Genomic DNA, 14,708 nt, shown 5'->3' on the forward strand with positions numbered 1-14,708 from the left:
ATGATAATAGCCTACTCCATTGTTAAATGCACAGCTTTTCGCGTGACCCACATGTCAGCTGATGACTTCAAGTACTTGTCAGAATGGCTCTTTTTTTTCTGTTCTCATTGCACTCAGTTAAAGTGTACACTGTAACAAATTTCTGTAGTTTTCACAGCATTATTACTGTAAAACGGGCAAATGCTTACTGTAAAACCTGTATACAGCATGTTACTGTAGATCTGCAAAGCATCATGGTCAATTTTCAATGGTGGGAAATTCTACAGTAAAAATATTTTTTTCTGTGAATCACAATACAGCAATTTCTAGAGGATTTTTTTTTTCCCAGAAATGGAAAGCTGAAAAGCTAGATTCCACACTTTCATTGGAATTTTAACTTCAGAAAGGTAACTTTGCTGATTTATTTCCACAGTTTACTCTAGTCAAGTTAACTATTTGTTCAACTAATTTATTATTTATTATTATTTGTTCAAGAGTGCACTGAGAGAGAGAGAGAGGTAAAAGAGCGGGACACTTCCTAGTAAACTCGTGTCTTGTGTTCATTTTATTAGCAAAAAAAAAAAAAAAAAATAGTGCATAATTTCGATCGATTTTCTAATCTGGCAACATTCGATAACGTCATCAGTTTAGAGAAGGATAGCATTGTTAAATAAAAATTAAATTGGAATAGTGTATGTGTCTGTTGGTGCACTAGCAGGAGTTTTCTCCAGCCAGCTAACGTCAACTGTCACCGCCGACACCGCGTGCGTGCGTGTGGAGCAGTGAAGCCAAGCCAGCCGACTCCAGAGTCCAGACTCGACAGAAAACGCAGTTAGAGGTAAGACTTAACACATTTTTCATAGGTTCATGATTTTTCTGAAAATCATCGCAAGTCAAACCGCAGAAACAAGATTGTTGATAGTCTAATTTGAAGTGCCATTCCCGACATGTGGGAGCATACTGTATAGAGATTTGTCTTCTCTGGCAACATTAACGTACATTTATAACGTCTTCAGTTTGATTAAAGAGTAACGTTTAGTATTGTTGAATAACATTAATTTGAAATTGTGTATTTGATGTATGTGCTGACGCGGTAGCCGTTTGAATAATCTCACTCGTCTTTTTTTTTTTTTTTTTTTTTTTTTTTTTTTTTTTTGCTTGCTATTAACGTTGGCGCCTGAAGAGTCAGACATTTAAGCGGGCCGATTCGAAAGTTTTATTCATTCGAGAGTTTTATTCATGACACGTGGAAGCATAATAATATATACATATTAAGATTTTTCGAGATCTTACTCGTATTTTTATTTGCCATTTGGTTCATTTCTTGCAGCAAAGAGGCCTTAACAATTAATCCAGGTAACGTTACATAAATTACATGAACTGGCATGTAACTATACAGTGTTTTTCAAATGCAAGGAATGTTGTTTCTCTTCAGACACAATCCCTAGAAAGTGCACATAAAACGTGCAAACATTAAGACATTTTGTGCGTTACAGACCTACATGTACCGATATTACTCAAAACCTAAACCAGCTAACGTTAGATCTCAAAAGACACACTTTCCCTTATGAATATTGTACTTGTGATTTCTAAAAGTGTTTTTTTCTGTTTATTTTGTGTTACAGGAAACTTCACCCCAAGCAGACGTTGAGGACCAGATTTCTCTGCCAAGCACTCTAAGACTCATCATGCTCGGTAAGATCCCAGCACTAGACATACTCAATAGATCCCCATTTTAAGTATATATGTATATTAAGTGTTTAGTATATTTGTATCGATTCACTGTGTGAACAAGGTTTTACGTCATTTTACACTGATCCAATAGAAAAAAATGAGGTCAATGCATGTATTCAAAACTTCATTTTAAAAGGTCACACTCACTCATCCTGTGTAATCCATGTCTCCAGTATTCTGTTATATGATCAGGACTTTACAGACACCCAGATTTTTACTAAATGAAGTGCACAAATTCTGCACTGTGCATACATGTGCATACATGTGCAGGCTCACTACCTGGCTGTGCATCAGAGGATGTTATGAAAGTGAACTGGGTAGCAAAGTGTTTTTTTTGCCAAACAGTAAACCCTATCAGATTGAATGCTATACAAATTCATTTTTTAGGAGAGTCCATTCTGGGGGCAAATAGGTGGATGCTTTCCATCGAGGGCAGAGTTCTACAACCAAATCCAACTGAGTGACCGTTTCGAATTCACTTCTGCTCTGGCTGTCCTTTTTGCATCATACTATATATTTAACATGGAATATCCTGCGGAGGCAGCCACCACATTAGAATGTATCCAGAGGTAAGCACTTATTTGTTGTTGATATATTTTTGACTAGGAATGGGAACAAATATTTGAGTACTCATTCTTTAACCACCTACCTGATTAGTAAAATACTTATCAAAGTGTTTATTTGGGATTATATGGACTGTTGTGTAATTTTTAAACATCAAACTTTTATTTTAACTCACCATGCAAATGGTAGAAAAGTAAGCACAGCCGCTCTAAAGTCTAAAATTCATGCACATCACATTTTCTTTTCGTCACTTTATTACTAAAGTACTTGGTTTTTAGAGTACTTCTAAATTACTCAAACTTCCCATCTCTACTCTTCACACTTCCATTATTGTGCTCACTGTTATGAGCATATAAAATATCAAAACTAAAAATATTTATTTAAAAGACCATTTGTGAAGCTGTTTCATGACTAACGTCTATGAATTATTGCAATATGATTTTGTCAAAGTTTAATAGACAGGCTTGAAAGGTCACGATGACCGAGATCACAGTCTTTGAAGATGAATTGAGCAGCTCTATTTTATAATCTCTCTCTCAGCATCTAAGCAGGGCAAAGGCTTTTCAGTGTGTTCAGTCTCATGTCTCTTCTACATGTCCACTCTGGATGTTACAACACTTTAATACTCATAGATAACAACACATTTCATCCTCTCTTGGAACGAAAGTGGCTAACTTCTGTCAACCTCATCTACAAGCAAGAACATAGATTTTAGATTCTGAAATAAAAAAATAAACAATTTTAGAATCTATGCAATAGCTAGGTGAATGGATTTTTCTCTCCAGACCCTAATATGTGTGTTTTAAGTAAGAGTTTTGGTTTATAGAGAAGTGGACATTGTATTACATGTTGTATTACACGTTGATTGGCTAAATCAAATGATCCAATCAAACTTTTATATATTGTCATCAACCCATCTGTCTTGCTTATAAACCTTTCCATTAATAATTAATTTCTTCCACTGCAGGGTAGAAGACTCCAGCCCAGGAAATTGTCTAATTCAGGCCCGTTTCTGAAGAAAAATACAGTTCTGGGAGAAAAACAACATTCAGGGACCAAATTCTACTGTTTGAAATCCTGCTGTTTTAAAAAAATTAAATTTGCCTTTTATACATTCTAATTTTAACCGAACATATTAATCCATTTGAACAGGATTGATTTGTATGTTCAGAAAAGTGTTGTTGTATACAAAACTAAATGAAATGTTAACAGACAAATGTTTACCTATTGAAGATTTTTTTTTTTTGCTATGCTATTTTTATTTTATGAATTTAGAAATTAAAAGTGTGAAAAGTTATCAATAAATGGCATTTTTGTGGCAAAAACAGTGTCTTCATTTTACAGTACACAAAATTAATGCTGTAATCCTTATTACAGTAGTAAAATATGTGAGGTGATGAAACACAGTACTGTGATTATTACTGTAAAAAGTTTACAGTATTTGTAAAGTTACTGCAGTAAAGTTTACAGTAAGCTTACTGTGAAATGAACTACAGCAACTTACTAGCTAATTGCTGCCAGCAAGTTACTGTAAATTTCACAGTATTCTTCTTACAGTGTACTCACACTGTGAACTGGACAAAGCTGCCATGTAATTATCTTCCTTCTCCAATTATTGACACATACACTTCTATTCCTTTGAGTAAGGATACACAGTAACTATATGTAGTGTGTTTCTGAGAATGCTGGAGATGAGTCTGTGAATTGAGCTTTCCTTCAAGCTAAATGTGAATCCCTGGAGGTCCAGAATGAAATTAGCCATACTTGTGTACTTGGTTGTGGCAGAATAATCAGCCGCCTGATTTTTGATGGACTCTTGCTCACCCCTGCTAATGCAGCTGATGGTCTAATGAGGACACAACTGCCTGTTAACTGGGGCAGTGTTGACTTTATTTTGTATTGTATGTAACTGCTCAACCCTATTATCTTTCTCATTTTGATGCTTTTCTCCTAAATAGCACTAAAGACCATTTCTGCTGTTGTATAATAGGGATTTAAGTGCAAATATATAGCTAAAATGAATCTATTTCTCTATCTCTCTATCTCTCTATCTCTCTATCTCTCTATCTATCTATCTATCTTTCTATCTATCTATCTATCTATCATTATTTTTTCACATACATCCCTACGTTTTATTCAGCAAGGATGCATTACATTGATCAAAATGACAGATTTCTATTTCAAATAAATGCTGTTCACAAATTCAAAAATGTGTCATACTTTACACACACACAAAAAAAAAATTGACAGCACTGCACAGTTTTGAACATAAGAAATGTACCAAATCAAAATATCAGAATTATTGCTGAAGGATCATGTGACACTGAAAATGGGGGTAAATTCCAGTTTGCCATTAAATTATAAATTACATTATATTAAAATATAAAACACTGATTTTAAATTGTAATAATTGTTGATAGTGTTTCTATACTGTATTGATCAAATTAATGCGGCCTTGATGAATAATCTGGATGTCAAAAACAATTAAAAAACTTATTTTTTTTAAATAACAGACCCAAACATAAAAAAACATAATCAATTTCAATAGAACATTGAGGTTAGTTTAGGTAGGCTTTGATGGAATTATGTGTTTTATTACAGCCTCATCTTATTAATCCTTTTTCGCTGCTCTTTCTTCTTTTCTGTCATTCACAATCTCTCCTTTGCTCTTCTCATTATTATAACCTTCGATGATGACAAATATGTCCCATCCCTCTCATTCTGTTGCACCCACCATATTATTTTATTTTCCAAAGCTCTCCCTTTCATTCTCTCTCTTCCAATTACACTTTATTTTATTTCTCACCGTCTAACACTTATTACATCAGCAGCTCAAAGCAGACCACATGTGACAGGTAACCTAATTGTGGACATGTTTTAAAAATCCCATTTTGCTGTGAGTGCATGAAGAAAAAAAGAGAAAAAAGGGGGGAAACGGGGTAGTAGAGGGTTAAGGATGATATTCCCCTTCCCCCATCTACTTCGCACACACACACAGAGACACACATGCTCTGGTATAGATATTGTCTCCATGACAACGCTTGCCATTGCCACAGTGCTAGTGGCCGGTGCTCAGCAGAAGGCCCTCCTGTTTTTAGCAGCAGTAAGATGCTGTGAACTCTCATGGACTCCTGGGCTACATTAGGACAACACATACTTCATCTTTACTGCTTTTTACCACCGTTTTCAGCGTCTGCTGGTTTCACTTGTTGTTTAAATGTGAGAATTGACACCCACTTGACTTGATCCTCTGTGATCACCTTTTTAGTACCCAATAATCATTGACTCAAAAAGGATGCATTTTAAATATTACACACCTTTATCTACCTCAGTGGGCTTGACTGAAGTTAAATATGTTACCATGGACCATAAGACCAGCCTAGGGTCAGTTTTATGAAATTGAGATTTATACATCTTCTGAAAGCTGAAGAAATAAGCTTTCAGTTGATGTATGGTTTATTAAATATTTGGCTGATATACAACAATATCTGAAATCTGAGGGTGCAAAGAATCAAAATACTGAGAAAATGCACTTTAAAGTTCTCCAAATTAAGTCCTTAGCAATGCATATTATTAATTAAAAATTAGGTTTTATATATTTACGGTCGGAGGTTTATTAAATGTCTTCATGGAGCACGAACTTTACTTAATATCCTAATGATTTTTGTCATAAAAGAAACATCTATATTTTGGGCTATTTTTAAAAATATACCCCATCGACTCAAGACTGGTTTTGTGGTCCAGGGTCACATATAAGATAAATAGGAATGCAGAGGTCAAAAGACTCTTAGTTCTCCATAAATGCCCATGCATCTCAAAGACTGTTAACAACAGCGCCATTTAGTGGCCGTTTTATAGTCTGGATGTCTGCATCTCTGAGGGATGATGTCATTCTTTCTGGCTGTGCTTGGAGAAGAGAAGGCTGTATGTTGCTGATATCTGAGTGTTCCCAGGTGATGAGAGAGGATCAGTATGGCCATCTGTGTGCCTGTGTGTGTCAGCAGGAAGCACACAGCAAACTGGCACAATGATCAGTTGTATGAAAGTGTGTGTCGGCTCGGTAATAGCACAGTGCATGTAATAAAACAGGTGCTCTGTTGTAGTCGTTTCCTTATATGCAAGGCATTTGCTGTATGTTACGAATCCGTTTTTGTGAACCCCTCTGATGTGCTTTTGTATGATATATTTTTGAGGTTCAAACATGTAGAACAAACAGAGCTTATTCAGAGATGCACTTCTTTATAACCCCATTAGCAAAGGGAGGCACTTGTATTTTGAACCACCTGAGGATGCTATAAACACAGCATAGATATTGTAAAGGCAGCTAATGTTCAGTCTATAATGTGGTTATTCATGGTTTTTCTGTAGTGAGAGGACAGCAGCCACAATAATTGTGCGGCAGTGTCTTTCAGATTCATCAGAGCTCCTGTAATCCATAATCATAATCATCAAGCTGTGTACACCGTCTGATCATTTGTGACTTCCACTCTGCCTTTTGTCTACATTTTATGGTTGACGCTAAATAGCAGTCTTTTCTATTGCTATTCTCAACCTCAAGGTAATGTATTCGATGCTTAGAATCACCATTATCTGTCATAGCTGTTAAATATTTGTCTATGTCAGTAAAATATATTAGTGTAGAGTACAATAGGGTGCTGTAAAGATGACATATTTAGATTACATCCTGGTTACCTTGACAAAAACCTAATAGGATTTCAAGAAAAGTATCCAAAAAAAAAAAAAAATAATCTATTTGGACTTGGACTATTTAGGAAAAAAAGGTATTTGTAATTTAGAATACTTACCTTATATTTATCTAGCCTAAATATTAGTAATAGTAATGTATTCATTATTAAATTACAATTTGTCAGACACTTTAGTGGCTTCAAATTAGAACCGTTTATTTTATGATGTAATGGATGGACTGCACAGATTCATAAATATGATTTGCTTGCTCCATCTAGTGGACAAACCATTGATAAACATTTTTGAGGCTTTAATTCATGGATCATTCCTTTTCTATTGGCCACTTTTAATAAATATCCAGGGCTAATAGATTATGGGCTCCATAGAAGAGTTAAAAAAATTATGAAGAGGATACATTAAAAAACAAAATAATTACAGTATAAGGTTGGGATATGCATTATTAACTATAATTGTGTTTGTCAGTAGATGTCAGTAGAACTTATCTGACTGGCAGTTCACTAAATCCTTAGTTTAAATTACATCACATTTGTGTAAAAGCATCTTGTGTACATCTGGACAGTGGATCTCTTGTAATGTTTCACAGTGTTTTTATAACTTTTCTTTTGTATTTAGCCCTGGCATAATATACACTGATGTCTTCATTAATACACTTCAAATTGAGGTATGGTTGAAGGTCAGAAATGATGGTTTATTGGCTTTATGTCCAATTTTGTATTAGACAGTCAGCTTCATTTAAAATTTTTCACTCCAAAATGAACATATTAATTTTAACCATTATTTTGGGTTGTTTTTGGACATCCAAGGGCTGATTATTTAATTCAATCCATCTAACTATAAGTTTGACTAAATTAATATGCTTATGCTTAAAAATATACAAAACATTCGCTGGTTTAAAACTTCAAACTGCTATTAATGGAATTAAATTAAATCCGTCCTGCTATTTCAGTATTTTCAATCGTTTTGTCAAGATCGTGAAATTTAATGTACTACCGGCAGCTTTTGCAGGTGTTTTTATTAAAAGAATTGTGTTGAATCTCTTTTATCTGGATGCTTAGATCATTGTTAATCAGTCAAACGCTTTGAGAACAACAGAAGGGAAAAGCACAGCTAATGTTTGCTGTGTATCTGCAGATGCTGGTTGATGCTTCTGAGTGGAGAATGGAAGGTCTGGTATAACTGGTTTACGCGACGCATTAAAGGATCGCTTACAGCCATTTCTTTGTAACGTGAGAGGAACAAAAGCTATGCTCTAGTAGGAAGTACAACGTTCGATTTTCTCCCTGCGATTTTGACCCAGAGCACTGCAGTTTAGTGAACACACGCCCTGTGTTTGCCGGATCAACAGCGCTTCCCAATGAATCTTTAATGAATGCTTTAGAAGTCGTAATGGCTAGTCACTAATGTCCATTAATGATTTCTGAATGCAGCTGGCCCCGCCTTGATGGCCTCTCGACTGTTCCATTAGGATTTTTTTTTTTGTATGGTTAAAACTTTGAAAACATCCTCCTGCTTGCAGTGAATCACCACTGTCTTCCTGCTTTCTTCTTTTCACTATTTAACTGATAAATATGACATTTCCTCTTAGAAAATCAACATCAGGTAAGGATTTTCTTCACTTTTTTTTTTGTTTTTTTTTTTTTTTTTTTTGTTCTTTGTTTATTTAGAATATTTATTTGTTTGGAGTATTTAGAATTGTATACTAAGTATTTTCTATTATTTTCACGTTCTTATTTTCTGCTTCTGTTTATTGTTATGTCTAACTTATCCCTGTCAGTTTGTGGTGCTGTCCAAGGTGCTGAAATGCAGATAAAGATGCAGGTTCTCCTAATGTTTCATTAGCGTCTTATTTCTTTATTGCATATTTGTTTTACTTGTTCATCCTTCGTTCTTTAAGCCTTTTTTGTGTGTATTAGAACTTTATTGTATTATTAATGATAATTAATGATGTCTGTATTTCTGTCTGTCTGATATATATATCGTTTATTTATAAAGATTACAAGATTTAGTTTTTATTTTCTGATAACATTGGCCTAACTATATATTAAAATCGCATTTTTATGTGGACTGAATCACATTTGCCGACCTCAGATAATCCACGTTTATTTATTTAGCTGAAGTAAGCATCTCTGTTATTGCCAGGAGAAGGGTATAAAGTGTTTTCTAACATTTTATTTTCAGAGTATCTTTGCATTACTGAATCGATATAATATTGGCATTCGTAACACTTTTAAGCAGATCTGATGTTTTTGTTCCGTCCAAACGTGTAGTCGAGTCGTTATAGCGTCTTAAAATGCATTGATTGTACAGTAGATGGCGCTGTTGATGGGCATATAATGTTCTTTGTGATGCTCTGCTGTTGAATCACCAGAGCCGGAGCCTGAAGGGTTGATCGATAATAGTTAAGCTGCTGCTGATGTTCAGTCTGAGGCTTCCTGTCACTCATTTAACGTGATTTTCTTTAAATTGGCTGTTTTTGAAAAGACTTTGATCTATTGATAGTGCGATTGCAATAATGCAGTGATTGTCTTTTGATCCATATAAATATTATCAAAATATTATCTTTCCAGTAGTGCAGGTTAAAAAATTCTCCTAACATTCTATTTTATACACATCGTAGGCTATCTCGGATTGAAGCAGTATTAAAACAACAGCATTTTTTATATAAATATAAAAATATGCAGTGCAAATACTAATATGCATATTAATACATGTTATTATGAGTGGCCCAGAAGACAACTGTGCTTTTGCCACGCATGCAGGAAACTTACTGCCATGGCAACCAACACTCCTCCAATCAGGACATCGCAACTCTGTTGTTTCCACTCGATCTTTTATGGAAAAGGAAAAACACACGACTGGCACATTAGACTGACTATGTAACGGTCTCAATATTTAAATAGCTTTAAAAGCTCCAGTATACTTGTAGTTGTCACATTTGTGTGTCACCGTCTCCCCAGGGGAAGCGTCTCTCTCTCTCTTTAGATATCGATCTGTCGCGCTCTTTACCCAGCCCTCTGTTCACACTGGATAATACTCAGACATTGAAGACTAATCTAATTTTACGTGCTTTAATACAACATAATTTGTATTGTTGTTGTTGTTCCACATCACACTCCGCCTACCTCCCATAAACAGCTCTGTGGTAGGGACTGTTCACGAACTAGCGATGTTCGAATCTTTTTCTTTTTCTCCTTATTCAGTGAATCAGTTGAAACGATCTTGAATCGGTCACAGCTAAGCACTGACCGAGAGCCCCAAACAGATTAACGTAGGCTATTAATTAAATACACGAAACAAATATATTAGTAATTTAATAGAATAAAACCATTATAATGTGGGATAATCTGTTTTAATATTAATGGGATTACAGACTAGTCTCTTTAAAACGTCAGATACATAATTTGCCAGGCGTTGGAATTTTTTAATTTTTTAATTTTAACTAGCAAAATTACTCGAATAAAACCGACTAGAAATATGTTTACATTTCATTAAAACTAAACGTCAATTTAATAAATTGTTTTGTTTTAATAAACAGCGTGTTATTATTTTAGTATTTGAAAGGAGCAGCTAAATTTACAATAAGCACCCATATGAATTAAACTTGGTCAAAATAAGAAACGTTACTACGCAATGACGTAAAAGACTTGCTGACTCCTTTCAACCGGTTCTTTGAAATGAACTGCTCGAAAGAACCGATTATAAATTAATTTCCGCCGTGGTTCACCTGTCATTTTAAGGCATGCGAGCAGCTTGTCGCTCTCGTTGAATTTGTCTGCATCTACATTACAAAAGGATTCCGATAATTAACTCTCACACCCCCACCCACACACAAAGCGCGCGCACCCAAGAGTACTGACTCGCGCTCGTGCGCTGGCTAACAGGTGTTTGTCTCACATGGCTCTGTTCTGTGTGCTGCTGTGACTGACTGCTTTGTGGGATGATGCGAAACCTGTGCTCGGTGTGTGGAGGGACATCTTCTCCGTTATTAGTCGAAATAGCCAGATAGTGACATTATCTGGAAACAGATGCGGTGGAGGCTGCAGCCAATTGAATGTAGAGCCGTTTAAGGACTTTATCTCCGAAGAGAAAATGAGCGTTGAAGAGATGCGCGTACCGTCACCTACATAACTGCGGTTTGTGTTAAAGCTGTGTTAATTTGCAACTGCTTTCCACCGATCTGTCATTCTCCTTAACGAACAATGGCGGTGACTGGTGTATGAAGACTTGGATGTGAGCTGTCAAGTGGAAGATTTCCTTACAGAGATCGTGTCGTGGTGGATGTGGGAAACGGATTGTGTCCTCTGAAAGTTTTTGTTATCGCACCGTCAAACTGGCCATGGCTGCCGCGATCGCCAGCTCCCTTATTCGGCAGAAGAGGCAGGCGAGGGAGCGTGAGAAATCAAATGCCTGCCGCTGCGTGAGCAGTCCGAACAAAACCAAAGGAACATGCGAGAAACCCAGTCGACTCAGTGTCTTCTCCAGAGTCAAGCTTTTCGGCTCCAAAAAGCGCAGGAGGAGACGACCAGGTCTGATGTGTTTTTAGGGTCCTGACTTAATATGTTATTGAATGTGTAACACGATCACCGTAATTTTCAATGTTATCTGCGTCTGTACTTTTACAAATATTGGTTTTTAAAATGTTGCATTTTGAATTTTAAAGTGCTTGCCATGTTTTATAGAGCAGGGAGCTATTTAAAGTCCAACAGCATGTGCTTTCACACTTCATAGTGAGATCTCATTCCAGCTCAGTTAGCTCACTTACTGAACTTTTTAGGCGTTTTGACCAAATTATTTGTGAGGGGGGAAGACTGTGTGCAACATTTTTTTTTTTTTTTTAAGATATTGTGTTGCAATGATGTTGACATTGATTCATTGTCAGTAATGAAAGGTTATTGTTTGACACAGTTTTGACAACTGCCCAACATAGCTAGCTGAGTCTTCTGTGATTCATTCTCACACAGTGGATCATATAGTTATTGAACAAAAAAATCTGCTGATTTTTTTTTTTTTTTTTCGGTCTTTTGAATGATTTTGATTTATCAACTACAGTTTCTTTACATAAAGTGACTTAAAGTCAAATACTTAAGTAACAATTCACAATTTATAGTATGATATTCTGAGTGTAGTTAGACTTTGTGTGGATGAACTTTAGTTTACAACTCCCTTCATAAGCAACAAAGAGAGATTATAGCCTATACTGTGCTCAGAAATCGGTAGAAATAGAAATTGACATGCATATTACTAGAATATTAGCCATGTATTGGTGCTAATTAAGAACATATTAATGCCTTATTCTACTTGACCTTATTCTACATCCCTAATCTTACCCAATACCTAAACCTAACACCTCCTTACTAACTATTAATAAGCAGCAAGTTAAGAATTTATTGAGAGAAATCTCGTAGTTAATAGTTAACAAGTGTTACCTATTCTAAAGTGTTACCGAAATATTTTTACTTGTGAAGTAGGTAGCCTACTATCTATCTATCTATCTATCTATCTATCTATCTATCTATCTATCTATCTATCTATCCCACACACACATTCAGCACAACTGTTTACTTACATGCTTGTCATAGTCCCAATTACCTTGCCTCCCTCCCCAGACAGCATCTTACATAACTCTTATGTGACACCTAAGCAGAAGTGTGGAAGTTTGTGTGTGTAGAGTGGCAGTTGTTTGCAGCAGTGATTCCATCTTAATTAAACAGTCTCATACTTAACAACCTTATTTACAGATGCACATGGACCAACACGCACATGAACCTAAGTATATTTCCGTATCCATATGTTGAAGAGTGATACCTCCCAACATAAAATCTATGCTCAGGGTTAGGGTTAGGGACCTTTATTCAGTCAGTTGTAATGTATTTATATTGTACCATACTGTAGCAGCTATATAGTGATGCTTTTTGGTTTAATCTGAATTTGTATCTAATAGGCTTATTTTAAATACTCAGATTCTCTTTGTATTGACTTAAAATCTGGGATTTGTAAAATTTTAAATTGTTTCTATTCTATATCAATAGTTTTTATTATAAGATATAACCTAATCTCTTTTTTTATCTCCTATGATAAATGAAAGTTAATCTGTGTTAATAGCATGATCCGCTGACTCTCTAAGCCTTATTAACTACAGATCTGCTGATGCAATCTGGTATTTTGCACAGGAGAGCTGTGTCCTGTATGGTTGTGCCTCTTAGTCCCATTCATGCAGATCAGACCTATGTAAAGTGATATAGCTCTCTGCATAGTCATATTCACATTCACATTATCATGGACAGAAGACTGCAGTTTCCTTTGCAAATTGCAGCTCTCACCATTTTTCTGTGTGGTGACTATTCCTACGTGTAGAGTAGTCATTTTTTTTGCCTGTTCTTCTGTCACTGTGGTCTGATCTCTTGTTTGTAACGCAGGCTAAAATCTAAGGACCATGGAAAGCTCTTGCTAAGCCAGGAGCTTTGAAGCCCCTAACACTTCCACTGTGGCAACGCATGTTTAACCTTGTCTTTTTCTTGTTCTCTCTTTCTATCTTCTGTCTCTTTGCAGAGCCCCAGCTAAAGGGGATCGTAACGAAGCTGTACAGTCGACAGGGCTTTCATTTGCAGCTCCAAGCAGATGGAACCATCGATGGCACTAAAGAGGAGGACAGTGGTTTCAGTAAGTCTGCTGGCCATGTTGTCAAATTTTCACCTGTCAAGACACATGTTGAGTTTCAAAGCTGGAAACTCGGAAGTACTAGATTTATACACTTACACAGTGGCCGCCCAAAATATTTGTATACTTCGATGTATGCATTGTTTTGTGTTATTTAACAAAACATTGAGTGATGTTCAAATTTAAGGAAATAAATAAATTATATTGCTTCACAAACACATATTTAGGCCTCAAATGATACTGCAATTAATAAACTGTTTTGAATAAAGAATACAGAAGTATTTGGATATTTTATGGTTGCCAAACTTTAGTGGAGCATGTCCATAGTTACTCAACAACAGGACAGTGGAGGGAACTGACTTCATGCTGTCCTTAAAAACTCTCTTCAAGACCATCTGGTTAAAAAGAAATTGCAAAAATACCTTCCAAATGTGAAGCTAGTTCTAGTCTTGCATCATTTGCAGATGCCGCTTGGTTTGATATGTTGCATCTAATGCAGTGGCATCCAGACATTTTTTAGTGCAACTTAAGTGTCCAAATGCTTTTTCTGGGGACACTGTATGTCTGCTTGTGTTTCAGTGACAGTTGCTGTTGTTATTGTTTCCTGTGCAGCTGTACTGCTCCTTCAGACTGCATTTCTGTCTCATACTGACACTCACAGACAGCTTCCGCTATGCTTTTCACTTTTTAATACTTTTACAGTTCCTGTATTGGTCAAGAGGCTCCGTTCTGTATAATCCTGAAATGGAAAATGTAGCAGCTTTTCAAAAAAACATTATTAAAAGCCAAGTACAATATAAAGATTTCTAAGCAGATGTCCATAGTGCCCTTAAAAACAAATTTGTATTTATTTTTTGCCCTTTATGATCAAAGATTATCTTGTGTCATTTGAAGTCATCTTGCTATGCACCTGCAAGTGTGAATTATTTAGCCGGTAGGCAAGAGCGGCTTCACCCAGTCAGTGTTTGAGCTATGCTGTGTAGGATGGCTCTAATTTAATATGTGCTATATCTCACTGATGCTAAGTGTCTGTGGCATTCTGGGGCCTGTAAATTAGCTTGACTCTA

The 14,708-nt window shown here is 35.9% G+C and overlaps 1 protein-coding gene and 1 long non-coding RNA gene across 9 annotated transcripts in view; both read left to right on the top strand.

Moving 5' to 3' along the window:
- The window catches only part of LOC128027237 (fibroblast growth factor 13), a 119,573-nt gene that overhangs the window by 73,865 nt on the left and 31,000 nt on the right, over positions 1 to 14,708 (top strand). For 6 of the 8 annotated variants that reach the window (XM_052614629.1, XM_052614628.1, XM_052614624.1 and 3 more), the window contains one exon: positions 13,534 to 13,644. In XM_052614629.1, the coding sequence (XP_052470589.1) occupies positions 13,534 to 13,644 (111 nt within the window). Of the gene's footprint in view, positions 1 to 8,462; positions 8,584 to 10,719; positions 11,511 to 13,533; positions 13,645 to 14,708 lie in introns of those variants that run through there. The other 2 variants (XM_052614632.1, XM_052614630.1) reach the window with 2 other exon arrangements.
- On the top strand, positions 131 to 3,711 carry LOC128027238 (uncharacterized). Its single transcript, XR_008186657.1, has 4 exons — positions 131 to 817; positions 1,605 to 1,674; positions 2,101 to 2,282; positions 3,245 to 3,711. It is a non-coding gene; the product is annotated as an uncharacterized LOC128027238 (long non-coding RNA).

The sequence above is a fragment of the Carassius gibelio genome, chromosome A14 (assembly GCF_023724105.1).
Source record: "Carassius gibelio isolate Cgi1373 ecotype wild population from Czech Republic chromosome A14, carGib1.2-hapl.c, whole genome shotgun sequence".
NCBI classification, from domain to species: domain Eukaryota; kingdom Metazoa; phylum Chordata; class Actinopteri; order Cypriniformes; family Cyprinidae; genus Carassius; species Carassius gibelio.